Genomic DNA, 21396 nt, shown 5'->3' with positions numbered 1-21396 from the left:
AACTAGATCCCACATGCTGCAACTAAGAGTTTGCATGCTGCAGCTAACATCTGGTGCAGCCAAATAAATATTAAAAAAAAAAAAAGAAAGAATTCAGCGGTCACTTGGAGTGCAGGAAGTAAGACAGAGAAGGGACAATTGCTAATAAAAGGTGAGCGATGGAGCTTACAACACTATGGGTACCTGAAGCTTAATTCACCTGTGGGAACCCAGGCAGACAGCGTGGAGGAACCCCACCCAGGGGGCGAGGGAGCTGGGACTGATGCACCAACTCCCATCGGTCAAGTCTTCAAGGAAATTGAGGCAGATTCTGACCATTGAAAGGCAGTAGAGTTCTCTAAATTAGTAACACCTGAATAATATGGCAGGCCCAGGGGGCACCCCTAGCCATCTGCTACCTTCCTCTTCCCTGCGGCCCTCACCCCCAGATCCTCCTGGTCAGAACCCAAGTCTGGCTTGAGGCTGTATTTCTCTCTCTAGTCACCAGGGCAGTGAGCACTTTCGGAACGATGGCCGTGGTGGTAGCAGAGACAAAGAAGGGGCATGTGAGTCAGTCCTGCCGTAACATCATGGGGCCACTGGACACCAAGCTTGTCAGGGGGGAGAATGATTTTTAAAGAAATAACTTTTTTACCAAGTTTAATCATATATGATCACTTGAAGCTATGCAAAAGACAGAGAAGGAAAAAAGGTAGATTTTTTTGGTTATTATTCTAACCGTATTCCCTGGGAGATTTAGAACAATTTCCACCAAGGTCAGAGTTCTATAGATCTTCCCTGGAAATTGCTTTTCCAGCACCACCTTCACTGAAATTAAAGACAGAGCAACACGAGTACAGATGATGTAGTACAAGGAAATTGTCTGTGAAAAATCTCTGACTGTAGATGCCACATAAAACGGCGAGGTTAATGTCATGCTGTTGGGATACATTTACCCTCACAGTATGGAAGTCCTTATGTGTATCGACATTTCAGCTAGAGCCTGTTCACCTCCATTAAACCACAGGCCATGACGATTTCCTGTTACCTTAGGTATTTTTCGGTTTAACCATTGTCACCAAAGTTCTCTAGTTTTATTAGTCCCAAGCAACCTTTAAAATTGCCTGATGAGATAGAATTTATCTTTCAAAATCCCAGTTCAGTAACCACTTTCTCTGTGAAGCCTTCTCTGACCTCCTTCTCCTGTGCCAAGCAGAATGAATCTTCTCTGCCCTGTATTGGTTAGGGAGGCACATGGCTGCAAGTACAGAAACCGCAACTAATGGTGACTGAGGCAAATAGGGGATTCATTTTCTCACAGAGTAAGAAGTACGGAGGGAAGTGGTTTCTGGCGTTAGATCAGCTGGTGAATGGTGTTCTCAGGGCTCTCTTCCCCTTAACATGTTGGTATGTATTGTCATGCTTATTGTCTCATGGTCACATAATGGCTGCTGGCATTCCAGACATCACATCCGAGTTCAAGGCAGGAAGAAAGGGTGACTTTAGTTGAATCTGTCCCTTATTCTCATTGCCCAAAATTGTGTCACATGACCATGGCTAGTACCAGGGAGGCTAGAATAGCTGAGCATATTGTCATTCAAAGCAACAAGAAAGTTTGATTTCTTGGAGGTTACTTCTCGTTATTATCGTTTTCACTCTGGCTCTTTTTATCACCCTGGCTGTAGCTGTTACCTGTTGCCACAATAATGCTGTGTAACAAATGGCCTCAAAACCTCAGTGACATACAACAATAAACATTTATTTAGCTCATGGGTGTCTGGGGTTCAGCAGAACTGGGTTGAGCTTGGCCGGGCTCAGCGGGGCTCGCCCGTGTCTGAGGCCGAGCTGCTCGCCAGCTGACCTCTAACAGCCTCAGCTGGGAGAGTGCAGATGACTGGCAGCAGCTGCTGTGCCAGTCATGCTCTTCGGCCACTTCCCTTGACAGCTTCCGAAGGTGACACCAGCTACTCTGTGAGCACCCCCCGCCTTGGAACCCATTCACTCCAGGTGAGTGGGGCCCTCATTCTGTGCAAGCTTGGAACGGGGTAGAGAGGAACATGTGAAGGACACAGATGCTGCCCTTCAAGAGAAGGGAGGCAGATACATAAACCTGAAACATGGCCCGTGGTCGTGGTAGCACATCGTCGATGTCAAAGTACAGATGCCCTGTTAGGTTCCTGGGGAAGAGAAGCCCCTGTGGTCTGAGACTTGAGCTGAAGCTCACACAGGTGCCCCTCTCCTCTCCAGACACCGTCACTCATCTTTAGAACATGGCCTACGTTGGCCTGCCCTGGTTGCTGTAGCCGGGCTGCAGTTTCCACGTGGACCAATTTCCATGTGGGGAGTCCCAGGGAATTGGGCCAGCTCAACCATTTTTGAGACGTCCAATCTGTCTTGTGTTTTGTAGCACACCTTGTAAAAATAATAACATTAAAGAACATCATCTAACAACTCCCCATCTGGAAGTTTATCCTACAAATGCAAAAGGATATATGTTTAAAGATTTTTATTGCAACACTGGTTGTGGTCCATTCATTTATAAAGGAAAATAAGGATTCACTCAAAATACAGAGGTAGCGAGGGTTTACCCGTGTTCATGCTGATCACATTTATACTTGTATGTAAATGGTATATTTATGGATGTAGAGAAGGGACTTGAGGACACGGGGAGGGGGAAGGGTAAGCTGGGACGAAGTGAGAGAGTGGCATGGACGTATATACACAACCAAATGTAAAATAGATAGCTAGTGGGAAGCAGCCGCATAGCACAGGGAGATCAGCTCAGTGCTTTGTGACCACCTAGAGGGGTGGGATAGGGAGGGTGGGAGGGAGACGCAAGAGGGAGGAGATATGGGGATATATGTATACGTATAGCTGATTCACTTTGTTATACAACAGAAACTAACACACCGTTGTAAAGCAATTCTACTCCAATAAAGATGTTAAAAATAAATAAATAAATAAATAAATAAATAAATAAATAAATAAATAAATAAGGACATCGGTGACTCCGAAACGGCAGCCCCCGAAAGTGGATGGCTAGGATTCTGAAACCGTCCCTCCCTCTGTGTGGTTGGAGAAGACAGCTCGTTAGTAGGAGAGCTGAAAATAGAAAGTGGGGATGGGGTAGTAGATCAGAAACGACCTCTGCACGGGGCGGCAGCCGGGCCCCATGGGAAGGCCTGGAGAGGGTGCTTGGCTGAGTTACAATGCTCTCTGAGGTGCCTGGGAGACGGGTCCGTAGCGCCCTGCCTCCCATGGTAATTAGAAGGACTGAGTGAGAGAGTCCTTGTGAAGGACCGGAGCAGGCCTAAGTTTCTGGCCCCATGAAGAGTGGCAAATATTATTAATAGTGATGGTATTATTATCCTTGTCAATGATGCTATTATTGTATCCTTTGGAAATATAGGAATGGTCAAATTAATCCCCAAATGCCTCATTCTCTAAAATACGTGGACCAAGTGGTATTGATAGGACCATCAATATCACACTTCCAGTAGGCCCTCTGCCTCTTCAGGTTTGACTTTGTACATTTGTTTTGTTCCTTGATGCTGTTTTGCTTTTGTGTTTTTATTAGCAGTAGACCTTTTTTAGAGCAGTTTTAGGTTCACAGCATAACTGAACAGAGGATGCAGAATTCCCACATCCCTCTGCCCCCGTCACACACACAGCACCCCCATCAATATCTTGTTCTGTTTTGTTTGTTTTTCCAGTGGGAACCCGATTTCCAGTGGGTAACATGGTTAGAAGAGAGTTTCTTGTAAGCAAAGTGGCGCGCCGCCCTCAGATGCCAGGAGGTGCTCTGCAGCTGGAAAGGAGCCCCGTGGCCTGGCAGGCCCCTGGGTGTCAGAGGAGCTTTGTCACAGGGTATCTGAGGGTTGGCGTCCCCACCTCACGCTGCCTTGTGCATGGCACTAACTTGGCTCTCAACAGCCATCACCCTTGAAAGCACAGAGAGCCTGGCAGATCTATTCATTTCTGGTCCTAATCCAAGGGTTGAAATTGCCATGCGTTAGATGGAGCTTCTTGCCTCGAAACAGGATCAATACATAATATTGGAACATGGTCTTGGAGAGAGAGTTTATGGACTTGTAAGCGGCATTGGGGGTTTTAGCCTGTTGAGTATGTCAGCTACGGACAGCTTATTTAGTTCTTGGTTAATCCACAGATGTGTAACTCTGTATTCCAATTACTGCATTTGGCTGTCCCTTCAAAGATAATGATAAAGCCTGCATAATATGGGATGAGCAAAATCATACGGCAAAAGAGAGTTTGAGTCCATTGCAACCTGGGAATGTATATTCTGACTCACCCACAAAGGTATAAAATACAGCACTAATTTTTTTTTAATTGACATTTCCACTCTCCCCCCCGAAAAAACACCCCACAGGCAAAAAACTCTGTACAGCTTATGAATAGACCAATCAGTAGAAAGTTATTTTTAAGGCTTCTCGGCATGGCTGGCTTCCCAGGCTCACCAGAGATTAGAAAAGTGTAAGAAAGAGTCCTGACCTCTCAAATCTCCCACCACCTACAAAAATCACATAAGAAACACAAATTCAAGGTGGACAAATCAGAAAATATGGATAGGAATTATAAAGTGCAGATAGAGTTATACCAACCAAGGGAAAAACTATTTTGATTTATGGTCTTACAAACTCTTATATGCAAATATCAATATATAAGTGTGTGTATATGTATGCACTCATATACATAGCTAATTTAACAAAAAAGAGATTGTACACAATGTTTTATAGCATTTTTTATTTAACAAGGGATCGTAAATGCCTTTCCTTGTCACTAAATATGAATTTACATAATCCCTGTTAACAGTATTTCCTGGAATGATGAATCATTACTTATATAACCCATCCCCTATTGTATATTTTGTTAGGCTTTGGTAATTTATTATAATCATCATTTTGGAGTGAATATCCCTGTTGCATATGTTCCTGTGCCCTTGTCTGATACTTCCACAGAATCAAGTGTTAAGATGCACTTTAGAATCTTACAATCTGGTTGAAAAGACCAAACACGTAGATGTGAAAAAGAGAACCAGTTCATAAAGGGGGAGGAGTGTCTAAATGAGTGCAACAGCCAGGAGTCAAAGGCCAGAGCGATCGTCTCATGCTTGAGTTGCTCCAGAAGGCTTCTAGAAGGACAGCTGCAAGTGACAGAAACACAAATCAGCTTAAGTATCAAAGGCACATTATCAGCTCATGAAATTGGAGAGTCCACGTTGGTTTCAGGCTGAGCTGGGCCCAGAGTTCACGTGGTGTCACTGGGCACGTGTGTGTGTGCGTGTACACACGTGTGTATCCACCTGTCCCACCTCTTGGTTCGGCTCCTTGCTGGGTGAGCTCACTCTCAGGCAGGCTCTCTAAGACAGCTGCAGACTCAGGTGGTGCTTTTATCTCCAAGGAGAGAGGCCCCCTTTCCCAGCTTCTGTTGACCCCTGCCCGGCCCCTCGCAGACCTCTTGCCCACCCACCACTGCCTGATGGAGAATGGCGTGTTCCGGTGCCCAGCCTGGGCCCTGTGCCCATGCCCTGTGGTGAGGCGGGTGGGGTATGTGATAGAGGCCCTTCCTGCAGAGCAATTAGCCAAAGGAAAATATGCTGGGAGGTCAAAATACGAGAGAGAAGTGGCTCCTGAGGATGCTGGAACTTGAAGGATGAGCAGCCACGCCCGTTAGATGTTTGGGGCTGCAAGTAACAGGGAAACTCCAAATCAAATGGGCCTGTTTGCCAGTATGTTATGCTATGAAGTCCAGAGGCAGGGGGTGGCTCAGGGACCATGTGATCAATGGCTCAGTGACGTCATTACATTGACTCAGGGTCAACTTCATCTCAAGTCAGAGTTCTCTCAATTTGTTGGCCAATGGCAGTCAGGACTCCCAGCTTCCTGGTCCACAGCTGGAGGGTGAGGACCCACTCTCTGTGGCAAGGACTGTAAAGCCTTTCCTGCCATCTGATTGGGCCAACCAAGGTCACGTGCCCACCCCTGAACCAATAGCCATCCCTGAGGAATACTGCACCCTGATTGGCCCATCAGGGTGATCTACTCCTGGAGGAAAGGGTGGAGCCACCTTCCACATGGGAACAAAACTGGGGTCCTGTTAGAAAGGAGTGGAGGATGGATGCTGAGTGGTCAACCAACAACGGACTGCGAATAAGATCTCATGAATTAGAGAGGTGATTTGTGGCCCAAAGGTAGAATTCCAAGGAATGCCTTGGTTATGGTTGACCAAGGATATGGAAGCAAGATTGCAGGGGCTGTCCTGCAGGGAACAGGAGCGTGAACAAACTCAGTAGGAAGTATTCATCTATTTGTTCCTTCATTGCACATAAATTTATTGAGCACCTACTATGCACCAGGCCCTGTGCTGAGTGCTGGGGATCAATGAGATAAAGTTCATACCCTCATGGACTTTTAGAGGGGGAAAGAGACAACAAACAAATTAATCGAACATAAAATAGGTCAAGAAAAACAAAGCAGAATAAGGGGGGGTGAAGAGAAAGGGAAGGGAGGGGAGTCCAAGGCCCCTTGCTTTGATTGACATTAACCCAGGGACCTGAAGGACATGGAGGACGGAGCCAAGTTGATCTGTGGGGAACGTGTTCTGGGCAGAGGGAACAGCACGTGTAAAGGCCCTGGGGCAGGCATCCGTGTTGTGTTTGGGGACCTAGGAGGTGGACAAGATGGGAGGGTGGGAGGTGGCAGGCATTGCAACGACTTTGTACATGGTGTAATGACTCTGACTTTAACCCCTTCTCTCCTCTCTTCCAGGCCATGTACATGTTCTATGCGCTGGCGATTGTGTGTGATGACTTCTTCGTCCCCTCCTTGGAAAAGATCTGTGAGGTATGTGTCTGAGCCCCGGTACTGCTCCAGCCTCCCCCACTGAGTTCCTGGGGAGCCCTCCACGCAGCTGGGGTGGGAAGGCCAGGCACCAGCATGCTTCAGAGCCGTGGGCAGCATTAGTGCAAAAAAACATCTCCAATCTGCTTAGAATTTCAGCGTGCAGATCTGTAGTTGGGCTTTAACCCTCACGGCCAGTGGTCCCTGCCCCATTGGGCATAACTCAGGGTACCGCCTGTGCTCTGCTCCTGCTTTCTTTCTCTTTAAGCCTGGTTCTTCCTTTCTCCCCTCACTTCCTCCATCTTCCTCGCTGCCCTTTCCTTCTGCCGCTGCCGTAACCCTCCCTCGTGATTCGATCCGTGGGGTCCGCACAGAGTGAGAAGTCTTCAGCCATACCTCCACTGCCCTTCCTGTCCGCGTATGTGCAGAGACGCTCCAGGCAGAGGCCTGAAAGGCAAGACGATGAAAGAACTGGCCACAGAGACCAGGAAATCAGCCCGGTGAACGCCAGGCTGAACACCAAGTTACACCCCTTTCATCTGAAAACACTTAGCATACCTAGAACTCTTTGATTCTCTTGCTTCTTTCATCCCTTTTTCTGGTTTGAAATGTAGTTTGCTTTATCTGGACGCTTTCTGTTTTATTTTATTTTTAATTCAGAATCCCATTTGCAGAAGGGGTCTCTTCCCCAGATGCACTTCTGGTGCATCCAGAACGCCTGCTTCTTCACATAGCCTTCAGCCTGGGCTGACCCTCCCTTTCTTCCCTCCCTTCCCCCCAGTGTCTGATTCGCTGGGTCTTGGGGGGCACAGCGGGGAACAGAAGTAGCATTTCTAATAAGTTCCCAGGTGATGTGGAGACTGCTGGTCTGGAAGACACACTTCGAGAACTGCTAACTGAAGCAATTTCTTCCACATTCTGAAGTCTGTTAGTTTTGTGTACTTAAAGAAATAAAAGAGAATCATGCCGCAGCAACCGTGGAGAGGCCTGGGGAGTGGAGGTGGGAAGTGGGAAAGGAAAATCAGTGAGCTGGTCTCTGAGATGGACGCCGGCCAGCGTGGAAGCCTTTTGTCCAAAGTGATTTAACGTGAGAACAGGGTCGCCTGATGGAGAAGAGGAGAAAGTACGGAAGCACCTGTAATCGGGGTCATCTGTGATGTCTGAAATCCACCTTTTGGCAGTTTATTCCTCATGGGAAGCGAACTACTATCTGTCCCACACGTTTTTTTAATAGCAACGTTAAGACCTCGTGCTGGAAATGTACATACAATTGTCAGAACGTGTTCTCCTCCATTGAGGAGACGCATAGCACCTGTGAGCACAGCCCCTGGGGAGGAATCAAGGTGAAACACAGAGTGGGCCTTGCCATCGCGGGGCCGTGGGACGCGGGGCAGCTCCAGAGTGAGACACAGGGGCAGGTGAAGCGCTGGAGCTGGAGATGCAGAGGGAAGAGGGGGTGAGAGAGTGACTCGGCCTTGGGATCGGGGAAGGGCTTGTGCAGGGGCAGGATGGGAGCAGCGGTCTCAGTGGCAACGTCTTACAAGGACAGATATTTAAGCCGAGAAGAGTCTGAGCAGGAGAACCAAGCTGGGAGAACCCGGGGCGGGACTCAGCATGCGTACGTGCGGGGAGCCCTGAGGACGCCAGGCGGGGGCATCCGGAGGGAGCTGGGAAAGCTTCTGAGGACAGTTCCGATAGATGGAAAGGGTCCTGAGGCAGGAAGACCCCGCCACCAGCTGGTGACTCTAAGCACCCAGTGCCAGGTGGCCAGGGCCAAAGTGAATGAGGGGTGAAAGGGGAGGGGAGGTGAAGGAGGAAGAAGCAAAGTGAGTGAACGACGGAGCCAGAGGAACAGGAGACCAGCCCGGCTGTGGAGTCCACAGCTAATGCCCGAGGTGGAGCGGACACAGCAGGGAGAGGACAAACCAGCCACGGAGCATGAGCGCTGTTAGGGTACCTGCCCGGTGAGACGGGTTGCCCGGCACCGCTCACAGCCACACCTGTCACCTTGAGGTATCAGCACCTCCATCTTAGGGTCTCCTCAGAACCACATGCAACGTTTAGCTTTTCAGTCAAGATCGAGGGAACCCAGGTTTCCAGGTTAAAATGCTCAGTAGGGCTCTGACGGCAGCCTCTTGATGGTCATTCGAGCTGGTGGCCTTCGCCGAGGCCGTGCTGCCCCTCCGTGGCTGAGCAAGGAAGTGCAGCTGCGGTGCCGCTGGGAAGAGGGACCAGGGACTCTTAGCTGGGATGCCCGCAGGGAGCTGGCTGTTTCCTGACAGCCAGCAGCTTCCTTTCTGCATCAGGACTGGATGCAGAAAAGCTCCCCGCACTACCCAGCCTCAGTGTCACGTGTCTTCTTGCAAATCACCTTTCGGATCAACAAAGGGGGTAACCTGGACAGTTCATTGTGTAGCTTATCTTGGCGGGGCTCATCATCTCTTTCTACTCATTCTCACCACCCCGTACCCCGGGATTCAGGACTGCATTGAGAATGGGGGCGGGTTTCAGGAGGGTGACCCTCCCCACTCCCAAAAGCCTCCGTAGCCTCCTAGACTCAAGGCTCTAAAACTGGTTACCAGGAGCCTGATGTAGTCCGAGATCATCAGCATAGTAATGAAAAAAATCAGAATGTTTTACGTAAAAATGTGTATTTGGGGGTCTCTTTAAATAGGGATACTTGGCAACACAGAGGGCACTGAGCTTTTAAAAAGGAGGTGAAGTCCCACTTGCTTCACATGGCCCATGCCCGTCCCCCCATTATCTGTGCAGCCCCGGGGGCATTTGGTTTGGGACCCCTGGATCTTGTCAGAGCCTTTAATTGGAGGGAACATGTAGCCCCCTCCCTGATATTGCCCCAGAGAGGAGGTGTGGCCCAGCGGTGGGGGGTGGGCCGGAGAGGCCGAGCTGGGGAAGAAGGGGAGGCTGAGGATGGACTGAGCTTGGGACCTGGGGAGTCCCAGTCACCTCCGTTCCAGGAGAATCCCGACTCACCTGTGCTTTTGCTCCTCTGCAGCGCCTGCACCTCAGTGAGGATGTGGCTGGGGCCACGTTCATGGCAGCAGGCAGTTCAGCTCCAGAGCTGTTCACATCGGTCATAGGTAGGTGCCCACCTGGGGAACGTCTCAGCCCTGCCCTCCCTGAAGGACAGGGCCTCTGGAAACGAGAACCCTGAGACCCCAAGGGGCAGAACACCAGCCTCCCACCCGCTGGGGTTGCTGTTATTATTTTATTAAAGTGATGCTTTTGCTTGGCATCAATGGGTCCCAGACCCAGTACCAATGGTCCTGTGGGACAGAGGGCCCAACAGACATTAGCAAGCTCTCTCCAACCCCCTGCTGTCTCCTGTAGATCCTGAGAACAGTCTAATGTTTACAAAAGCTCCCCTGCACCCACCTTGGGTGCAGCCCACTCCAGCAGCCAGCTGATGTTGGTCTGTGTTTCAGGCGTCTTCATCACCAAGGGTGACGTGGGAGTGGGGACCATCGTGGGCTCCGCGGTGTTCAACATCCTGTGCATCATCGGCGTCTGCGGGCTCTTCGCCGGGCAGGTAAGACTGGCGGCAGAACGTGGCATGGGGAGGGGGAGGGGCGGCGTGGAGGTGAGGCTGGGACCTGTCTCCCTGGAGCGCACCCACGTGGGGGCCAGAGGCCTCAGACGGGGTGACGTGGGGTCTCACGCCCCAGGAGGCTGGCCCAGCCGGGACTGGAAACCCAGGCACCATGATTTGGTCTCCGTGACGATGGATCGTGGAGTGCGCGGATCCACGTGAATAAGTAACCAGCCCGCGAATCTGAACGTGTCACGCTCATTTTGATATGTTACTGAACTGAACTAGAATGATGTAAAAACAGTCTTAGGAATGGAAATAGAGTAAATGAGAGAGAGAGAGAGAGGAAATGACAGATTTTTTTTTTTCTGCTAAAAACAATTTGCACTTGTCACAGTTTGGGGCGAGTTCTCTCTTTTTCGACAACGATCAAGCATTTGACTTCAGTGTCTACTTTAGCTTACTTTGGGGGTCATGAGGGGCTTTGCATGCCTGCCTTTTATCTACAGAGACTATTCCACTGCCAGGAGGTGTCGTGGGGCCCATGTCCATCTGGTGTCTGTCTTGGAAAGTCTTGGGAAGACACCCGAAGTCACCAAAGTAATGAGGCTGCTGGGCGTCTGCAGCGTTGCAGTGGGTGGCTGGGGGTTTCCAGTCACCCTGGCCAGCTCTGATGCCCTAGTTTCTTCGTAGGGAGATTATTCAGAAACACAGTCCTGAGCTCTCTGCCCAAACAGCCAGGACCCTGTATCTTCTAGGAAATGCGACTTCTAGTGACTAGCCCATGAGGGTCCCCAACGTGCAGTATTGAGGAACCAGGTGACCCCACCAGCCTCCTGGCTGTGGAGGGAGGATGCAGGGTCCTGCTAGAAGCGGCTGGTTGGTTTGCAGGGCTAAGGAAGCTCCTGCAAACCTTCTCCCACATCCTTTTCCAGACCCCTCGTCGTGTGGTCAGCTGGCCAGGGGCGCCCAGCTCGACCCGACTCTCAGGCAGACTCCAGAGTCTATAATGCCGGCTGCGCCCTGGCACCACTGCCCTCCGCATCGCCTGCTTTTCACTCCTGTCTGTCTTCTTTATGCCGACTGATTTGTCTGGGTTGCCTGGTGGGTTCGATGCTTCTGGGCAACAGGCAGAGGGACACCTTGAACTCGTCAGGGGTCGGCTCCAGAGCCCACAGGTGGATGCTTACTTCTGAGAGGAAGCCACCGGGCAGCCGGGTCCATACGCGGTGATTGAGTTCCACCCAACTTGCAAGACTGAACATTTTCTTTCTTCATCCTTTCAGTCAGTTATCTCTTGTCTTAGATTTTGTGGACCCACGATGTGGCATTTTTTTAGATCTCCTATAAATGTGGTTAGTATCGCAAAAAATGAGTGTCCGTCTTTGCCGTCGGGGCCGTCTGTACTTTCTGGTTCTCACCTGTGCCGGCCGCCCTCTCATTGCCTCCCAGAGATGAAGTCACATTCTGCAGAGCCTGTGGCTGTCAGCACTGTCTTAATTAGCATCGTCACCATTAGCGGTATGAGTATTAGTGCTGTCGCTAGTTCATTAGTCATTTGTACCTGAAGCCTGATGCAAAGTCAGGCCCAAAGGGGGAGAAATAACGTAAAGAAATGAAACAACTGGCTGGAAAGTGCTGAGTAAATACCACGCAGCTAATTACATAGGAGGTGGGTGGAATGCATTTGTGTTTCGTAAGTTATTAGCAATGAGGGTGATCACTGGCTTGGTTAGAACAGAAAAGACACATTGCTTCTTGAACTTTAGCAAGTGCTGGTATCAGTCAGTTCACCCCCCACCCCGGGAAGGTCTTTGCCAAGCTCATCTCACATGATTGTGGAGAGAAACACCAACTACCACAATGGTGTTAGGCTCAGCCCATGGGATGATTCTGGGGGCCGACCCTCCCTTCTGACTCTCCTTGTCCTGTGTCCACTCAGAGAGCTCCAAGGCCACCCAGCTCTCTTTTTCAGACCTTTGTAGAATCCCAGAAGTCTTCGCAGAGGGAGAAAAATGATGTTTTGGAAAGAACATGAGCCTGGGGATCAGACTGGCCTGGGTTTGAATCCTGACTCTGCCATTTGCTGACTGTGGAGCCTTGGAGAAGTTACTTTACCTCTCTAAGCCTCAGTTTTCTTGTCTATAGGATGGGTACAAGGGCATCTACCTCCTAGCATCGCTGTAAGGGTGAAACATAACATGTTCAGCATCAAGCAACACCTGGCCCACATGGTAAATGCTCAATAAAAGTTAGACACCACGATCAGCTCTCAGAAGAATAAGGTTCCCTGGGGTCCCTGCCACTAGATTCCACCCTAGGTCACTTCAGTAATTTGACCTACCCGTTGACAGAACTTTTTAATGAAATAGTGGAACAGCCACAGGATGCCTGGTGAGGAGGGACAAGAAAGTCAGGGAGAAGGTCTTCTAAATGAGAATCAAGAGGAGGAGGAGTTGGTAGAAGAATGATCTCAGAGGACTGGTCCTTGCCTCTGTGTTTTCTGATCAGTGGGAGGAAAACAAAAATCTGTGAGACACAGGCACTGCCTTACCTATTGAGAAGCCTTCCCCGGCAGTGGCGTTGGTACAGAGGAATGTTACAGCGAATGATGGATATGGGGAATTGAGCTGATTAATAAATCTAGTCGTGGGTCTCACTTAGCAGTGTTGTTTACATTGCTCCACACTTTCATTTGCTGGGAGAATTACCAGTGAGTGCCCGTGGGCCTCTCTCTAATGTATCCCAGCGTGAAGGGCTGCTTGTGACCAAGTCTGCTACCCATCTGAAATTAAAGTAATAAAGCCATAAGGTTTGAGTTCCTGTCTCAATTAGGGTTTTGATGAATTCGATGTAATTAAATGTCTGCTGTATTTGCAGTTTGCAAACATAGCCAGTGCTTTGGTGTTCGCCTAAGGTACTTTGGGGAGTTTTATGGGGCAAGAAGGAAATTGCTTCTTAGAAAGTGGCTTCTAGAGAAATTCTTGGCATCCCGCCAAGACGTTTACAGGGCTGTGGTCCTGCAAAGTTTCTTTATTTAAGAGCAAAAAATAATAACAAAGGGAGAACCCCAAGCTCTGGAGGCAACCTGCTAATGTATCTCAGGGATTGTATTGAAAGAACTTCATGCCAGTTTTGCAAAACAACATACTTATGAATTTAAATCTACCATTCAGAGTATATTAAGCTTTAAAAGCATAACCACAGACAGACAGTAAACAGTTTAACTGAATCCCAGATACCGGACTTTCATATTCCGGTTATTACAGGCTGTCGTGAGCCCCCTTGTCAGCTCTCCTGGATCCTAGAAACGGGCCTGATGTTCTTTGGTGAGGTCCACCTAATTTTGGCTGGGTTTGCCTTTCTTCAACTAACACCGTGTCCATGCCGGCCCCTTTACACAAACCCAGGCAGCACCCAGAGATGGTGCCTCTGAATGGAAACCTGCCTTGGATTGGGTTTCCCCAGAAGAGAATCTAAGCCACAAGTTCAAGTTCAAGTAGTTTAGCTAAAAGGTGATCCCAGGACAGGCCAGCCAGGAAGTTGGGGAGTGAGATAAGGAAGAAAAAGCAGCTGAGGAAAGTGTGTTCCCAGCAAGTCCCCAGTGTGGGCAACTGGTTTGACTGCTTCTGGGGGGACTGGGAGACAGTGTAGAATGGGACCTCCAAGTTATCTCACCCAAGGGGGAGGGAGCAGGGGTGTTTATCCACCAGCCTCCCCCATCGTTGCCTAAGGACTGCCTTTGAGGGATGTGAATTCCCCAACGTTCCAATTTTCTGGGCATAGGCAGGATGGACTTTGGGGTCCAGAGAAAACCCCTAAGCAAAGAGACATGTGAGGCTGGCTGTTGGAAGGACCTGAAATGGTAAAGGTGGGGAGATATGAGTGAGGTCCATAAAGCATGGCTACAAACTCAAAACTCAGCCTTCAAACATAAGCCGTCCGGTGGGTCTCATCTCCAGCTCCCTGGGAGCAGACAAGCCTCAGTGCCAGGCTGCCTCCCAAGAGCTCAGGGCCAGGATAGCTTGCACATAGGGAAAGCCCTTCCTGTTCAAAATAACAGCTGCCATTCTAGGTACTTTGGCTTCCACTTGGGATGCAGTAGACCTGAGCTCCCATGGGAGCACAAAGAGAAATCTGGATAATGTAAAAATCATCCTTCTATATGGATATCAAGGAACAGTGGAGACAAGAAAGGCTTGATGAACTGATTTCCAGAGAGAGGAGCCCATCGTACGTGAGCTGTGAGCCCTGGTGGGTCTGGATGCAGGGGAACGGCAGGACCCAGAACTTCACGGGGTGGAGACAGGTCAGCTGAGCGTCAGCAAGGGTGGAGAGAGGTGGGATGCACCGGAGTCTGAAAGACGATCCAGGACAATAATGCTTTGATCCACCCACCCCAGATCTGTTGAGAAAAAAAAAACGGAAGTGAAGGCAGGGCCGACGAACAGAAAGAAATCGTTCCATCTGCCCCATCTCCCACCTTCTCCTGAGACCTGAAATGGAGGCACCCAAAGGGAATTGGGAATTTGCAATGCCAGACCAAACCCTGATAAGAACTGTGAGACTGGCCCTTCCTTAGGAAGCTGGATGCGGTTGGGCTGAGCCGAGGTGAGCTGACATGTGAACCCAGGCTGACATCTGAATAATCACCTCCTCCCTTTAGTCAACAGAGGAGAGAAGAGCTGGAAATTTCCAGAGGGAAAAGAACCAGTATTATTCTTCAGTTCTCACTCTTCCATATATAATTTCCAGGATGCAACAATAAATTACAGGACCTGTGAAGAGGCAGGAACAAACTTATAACCAAGGGAAAACAGCGGCAGAAGTAAACCACAGATGATCCAGATACAAGAATTGGCAGAAAAGAATTTAAACTGTCTACCATCTGTCTTAAGTAGGGAAAGGTGGGAAGAATAAGTGAGGATGGGTAATTTCCGCAGAGAAATGGAAAAAATAAGAAAAACCAGATAGATGCTATATATGTTAAAAAATAATAAGTTACTATTTATTGAGTTTCACCAAACTGCAAGCACCACACTAGATGCTTTATAAATGTTTGTAGAAATACACCCCCTGACTTTTAAGATAGTATTGTCCTCATTTACAGACAGGGAATTGAGTATCTGGGGACAGAGGGCTACCATGAAGTAGTTCAGCCTGGATTTGAGCCCACATCTGCTGACTATAAAATCCATTCTCTTTCCACGTGGGAAACTTATGACTTAAAAACCTCCAGATGTTATTATTGGGTTCTTATAATTATCCCTTAGCTCGTGTGTGTTCCTTAGAAATGTTGAGTGTAGGAGCTCGGGACAAAGCGAAGAATAGACATGTCAGCACGATGGTGGTGACCCAAGCTGGGTGATGGAAGCTCTCAGCCCAACAAGTGCTCAGGTAGAAGCTCCTCTTGTAATCAGATGGCATCGTCCTCTGCTGGGCTTACCCTTGCACCAAACAGATGAGGGATTCAGGCTAAGAAACACAGTGAGAGGTCCACAGACCACCCCAGTTACCTGTACAGCTTGGTTCCTGGCTTATTGTTCCCCAGACAAAACCCAACAACAAACACATCACCTATCAAGTTCCAGTTCTGAGAAGCATCCAGTTTCCCCAAGAGACCAGGGACTGAGGACAGGCGAGGCTGAAGACCTCACCCCACTAGTTGCCAAACCTAAAAATAGGAGCTGGAGGCCTGCCACCGCCACTAGAGTGGGGGGAAAAAGGCACAAGGAAGAGAATGAGTGATCTGCGGAGAAAGGAAGGGGGCAGGTGCAGGTGGAGGCCTCACCTGGGAGGCAGGATGCTATAATATTTGATCCGGTGAGGATCCGGAGAGGAGAATTTGTGGTGCAGGAGTAGACCAAGGCCAAGGTCAGGTCCAGCTGGTGCAGTCACTGGATTCTCCCACATTCCAGGAAATGAGAGTTTCTCCCAGTGTCATCTGCAGGCCACCTGCCTCAGGAGGACCTTGTTGAAAGCAGATCCCCTGCCCTAGTCCAGACCAACTGAATCAGAAGAGCAGCTGTACCTGCTTGAACCCCATCTGCAGGCTTAGCTCTGCTCAATTCTCAGACCAAGCTTGACCTTGGACAAGAGGCAGCCCTCCTTGGGCAGCTGGCCCAGGCAGCATAAATGGTCCCCTCTTGATGCCCCCATCCTGTGACTGGCTGTCTGCCTGAGGCCGTCTCCCTCACTGTTCCCTGGTGTCTTTTCCCTGGCCGTTCCCCCACAAGGCCAGGTCCTGACAGAGCCCCACACCTGACCTTTCCCTGATATATGCTGCTGTTCCTGGCCCAGGGTTCCTTTAGGGTCACTCACAGCTCTGTGCTGCTCCATCTCGATGGCCTCTGCATCCTCATCCCAGATCTCTGTGCTCGCTTTGACTTTGGCTCACAGTACTTGTTCCTGGTTTGTTCTACTTCCCTGAAATGATCTCTGGAGATAAGATCCCACATCTAGATTAGGTAAGAGGTTTTTGGTTTCAGGTAACAAAAAAATCCCCAACTCTAACTTGGCCTCTTAAATGATGGGAATTTATTAGTGTCTGAAAAATACAGAAGAAAATGGACATCAGGCATGGTTTGATCAAGACTCCAGCACCATTTTCTGTGATTCTCTTGTCACTAACCTCCTCTGTTCCCTTCCTCATACATGTTTTCCTTCATGGCACAAAAAGAGGGGGGGCTGTAGCAGTTTCAGGGCTCATATTTCACACTGACCAGGAAGGAGGAGAATATCTCCCCACCCTTCATCCCTCACCTGGCATCATCAAACAAAAATCTGATTGGGCCGAGTCAGGCCACCTGACCATCTCTGAACCAGTCACTGTGGCACGGGAACTAGAGTTACCCAGTTGGCTTAGATCACTCAAGAACCACCCACCCATTTCCTCCTTCTCCCCAGAGGTAAGGATATGATTGGTTCCACCTCAGATATATAGCTTTTGGTCCCTGGTTATCATAGAAAGCAAATAAATGACTACAGAACAAAGCCTGTGTAGTATCATGTGCTGCCTCACTGGCTGTGTTCCCTGGGCTGGTGTAACATAAATGATCAAATGCATACAGATCTGTCACAGGTCTTTGTGTGGACATATGCTTTAATTTCTTTGGGGTAAATAACGCAGGAGTGGGATTGCTGGGTCATATGGTGAGTATGTTTATAAGAAACCACCAACAGTTTTTCAAAGTGTCTGAAGCCCTTTTGTATTCCCACCAACAATATGTGTATTCCAGCCGCTCTGCATCATGACCAGCACTTGGTATTATCAAGTTGTTTTGTTTTAATTTTAGCCATTCTAGTGAGCATGCGTGGCACCTCGTTGCGGTTTTAACTTGCATTTCCCTGATGAGTCATGATGTTGAACATCTTTTCATGCGCTTACTTGCCATGCATATATCTTGTTTGGCAGGAGTCTGTTCAAATCTTTGCCCATTTTTAAGGGGGGTTTTCACCCTCTCATTCTGTGGTCCAGCAGTGTCTGTACCATGACACTCAACTACCCTTCTGAGACATTCTGTCCAATTCATTTGCACCTCCAAATCAGCAAAGACTAGGGCTGTTACAAATGCTTTAAAGTGATCGTGGCAATGTTTTGTTAGTTTTGTTGGATGCATTTGGGTTTGCAAGAGAGGTCCTCTGAAATGGCGCTCTTCAATCGCGTGGGAGAAAATGGAGAGGTCACTTCCCTTTCGTCCCGCAAAGGGTGTAGCAGTAACGAGACCTGAGATGCATCCTTCCAGAACGTGAGGAGGACAGCAGGAGTCTCTGTGGCTGGGGATGAACCTTCCTTCCGTGTAATTAAGTCTCACGTTGCTCCTTAAAATGGGTGAAGGGGATAGAGTTTCAGGTCACCGTCTAGGTCCTTGGAAATGCTGCCCTCGGTGCTGGTGAGGGCTTTCAATGTACAAGGAGCCCAGAACCTCACAGCCGGCCCAGCTGAGCGCCACCCCAAGAGGAAGGTCCGTCTTTAGGGCACAAATGTCATTTTCTTGTCATGATCATGCCCAGACAGACGCCACACCCTCCATGCTGCCTCTGGTTACAGCCAGACCCCCGCCCCACGAGCAGCTGAACCGGGGGCTGAAGGGTGAGTGGAAAGGGGACAGAAGCCTGTCTGGCTGGCGGATGCTTGTTTAATTGTTTCTCTTTAACAAGCATCCCTAGTCGTCAGTCTGGCACTATTCTCACGGCTTTATACGTATCAACACCTTTGGTCCTCACAAGAACCCTCTGAGAAGGACAGTGTTTTTACAAAAGAGGAAACTGAGGCTCTGAAAGGCCAAGTAAACTGCCAGTCATAGAACCGTTAAGTTGGGAGGCTTTTAGGGCTGTAGGGGTCCTAAAAGCACAGCAATGGGAAGATCCCCCTCCAGACCAGCTCCGCCAGTAGATCTGGACCAGAGGCCTCATACATTAAGCTCCCTCCATACCGCAGCCATCCTCCCCATTCACAGCTCAGCACCTTCCCATCCCAGTAAAACCCGCCTCGCCAAGGAAGCAGAAGGGCGTGACCCGGTGAAAAGGGGAAGGTGGGCCATCAAATGCCTCCTTCACCCCAAGGTAGCATGTGTGGCATCTGCTGAACTTCCGTTCTGGTGGGTCTGGCATCTTGGGCCCCGCAATCCACTCCTGAGCTCCCTGAAACTGCTAGGTGACCCCAGGCACCCCCAGCCTGGGCACAGAGACCAACCGCCCCAGCACACATGCCCTTAATTCACAGGCAGAGCCTGCAGAACTAGGGAAGGTGAAGAATTCCAATCAGGGCGTTCTAACTCCATCCCAGGTGGAAAGTCACCGGGAAGCTGCCAAGATAGAAGGCACCAGAATGTTAGCAAGTGGCGACTGTGCGTGTGCAGAGGATGAGGAAGGCTGCTGCGTCTCTTCCCGTAGCCCGGTGTCCCCCAGAGTCCCCATCTCCCCTCCTGTCACCCCGCCCTCACAGGGCACTGCAGGGGCCATGACAGAACAGACCACATTTCACGCTTTGGGTACTACCGGCCCCCGAGGCCTGTGGCTATCCAGTACCTAGAATCACAAGCCTGTTTTTGCATAATAATATTAACTCAAGGTGGTTTGTTTCTTATATCGTCATCTGTGAATTTAAACCCATGGTAATCATCCATGGATTGTGTTCTGGGGGAAATGTTTATTATATTTCTTCTTTGGGCAGTAAGTCCATTCATTGATTCAACAAATGTTTTCTGAGAGCCTGCTGTGTACCAGACACTGTTCTAGGCCCTGGTGAGACACCAGTGAAGAAAGGACAGAGTTAGAGCAGGCTGTGGGGTGTTGAATATCCAACAGGAATGATGGATGGGTGGATGGATGGATGGGTGGATGGGTGGATGGGTGGATGGGTGGGTGGGTGGGTGGGTGGATGGGTGGATGGATGGAGAGAGGGATAGAGTCTGAGATAGTGGGATAGTGAATAGGGAGAGGGTATATGTGTCCAGGGGTGGTCAGTGCTGTGAAGAAAAATAAAGCAAAGTAAGGATTACAGAGAGTGGGTGGGAAAAGAGATATTGATTTATAAAGGATTTCCAGGGAAGGTCCCTCTGCGAGCATTGATAGTGTAATGGAGTGAGAAAATACTACTAAATTCCACTCCATAAAGAAAATGGCACCAAATAAAATTAAATTATTTTTGAAAGACTCTGGTTCCAGCCACTGTTTCAAACATTTGAGTTCCTCTTTGAGCAGAGGGAATGTGCCGGCCAAGCAGATAGACCGCCATTGCCCCTGGGATGCTGTAAAAGGCTGGTGGGCTAACCTCACAGGCTAGAGTGAGGAAAGAGCAATGCCAAGGGCAGCAGGAAGAGGTGTGTGCACTGACCACCCCCAGCCTGGCGATGATGGGATGCATGAGGAGGCTGCAGAAGTGAGGGAGATGATCGCGGTGCCAGGCTGTGAACTCCCTGAGAGCTCAGCCTCCCTCCGCTGGTTCCCACTCTGTCCGCAGTGCCAAGAGTATTGCCCGCCTATGGGGAGCACACGGTCAATCTTTGATGCATTTACTAAGTGATGCGATACCCTCGATACCAGAGAAGGGGAGGGCTGTTGTATGGATCAGAGAGAGAGTTCACGGTGCCCCACAGCTGGACACAAACACACCCAGGAGCTATTTGACCAGTGCCTGGGGCATTAGAAGATGTGTGGATACATGTCACAACTTGCCATCAGGTGCCCCAAAGACCAGGTGGACTGAAACAGAACTTGAGACACAGTCTTGAAACAAATTGATTGGTGTTCTGAGGATCTCCACTCACTGCCTATTATGTGCAGAAACAGGGCATACAGAGTTGAGCAGGATGGGAAAGGTCCCGGCCCTCCTAGAGCTCCTAGACCAGTAGGGGAACACAGACAAAGAGTGTGGAAACCAATAAATGATCACATAATAGGATGAAGAAGAGACCTTGAAGGAAATGCATTGGGCAATGGGATGGGGGAACTGCAGGGGAAGGGGAGGGGCAGCTTTAGGGAGGTGGTCAGGGAAAGTGTCGCAAAGGAACCCCAAATCACGAAGGCAGCACCGTATGGAGACCTGGGAAAGAGAGTTCCAGGTGGAAGGACTAGTTGGGTGTTCAGACAGGAACAAGCATGGTGTGTTTGAGGGTCAGAGAAAAGGCCAGCTTGGAGCCTAGTGAAGAAGGGGGAAGGGGTATGGCTGGGAGAGAGCTCTGGCAGGGACAGATCATGGTGGGGATTCGGGTGCTGTCGGAAGCTGTCAGAGGGCTCTAAGCTGTAGAGTAACATTATCTGATTTATCCTCTGGGAAAGTTCGTTCCAACAACTACGTGGAGAAGGGAACCCGATGGTGACAAGATGGTAGCGGGGAAACCAGTGGTGAGGCGTGAGTTGAAATCTGGGCAGTAAATATAAGAAGTGGTTGCTGGATTTAGAATATTTTTGGAGGTGACACCAAGAGGATTTGCTGATGGATTGGAAATGGAGGTGGTCGAATGAAATAAATCAGGGAAGATTCTGGGATTTTTGTCCTGAGCG

At 49.5% G+C, this 21396-nt stretch overlaps 1 protein-coding gene across 3 annotated transcripts in view; it reads left to right on the top strand.

Annotated features, from left to right (window-relative positions):
- SLC24A3 (solute carrier family 24 member 3) overlaps window positions 1-21396 on the top strand; it is a 470509-nt gene that overhangs the window by 333937 nt on the left and 115176 nt on the right. For all 3 annotated transcript variants that reach the window (XM_059896029.1, XM_059896030.1, XM_059896031.1), the window contains exons 4-6: window positions 6768-6842; window positions 9856-9940; window positions 10286-10389. In XM_059896029.1, coding sequence (XP_059752012.1) covers window positions 6768-6842; window positions 9856-9940; window positions 10286-10389 — 264 coding nt within the window. The remainder of the gene's footprint in view (window positions 1-6767; window positions 6843-9855; window positions 9941-10285; window positions 10390-21396) is intronic.

The sequence above is a fragment of the Balaenoptera ricei genome, chromosome 15, assembly GCF_028023285.1.
Source record: "Balaenoptera ricei isolate mBalRic1 chromosome 15, mBalRic1.hap2, whole genome shotgun sequence".
In the NCBI taxonomy this organism is placed as follows: Eukaryota; Metazoa; Chordata; class Mammalia; order Artiodactyla; family Balaenopteridae; genus Balaenoptera; species Balaenoptera ricei.
Note: the sequence above shows the minus strand (reverse complement) of the source record. Positions and strands in the feature narration are given on the sequence as shown.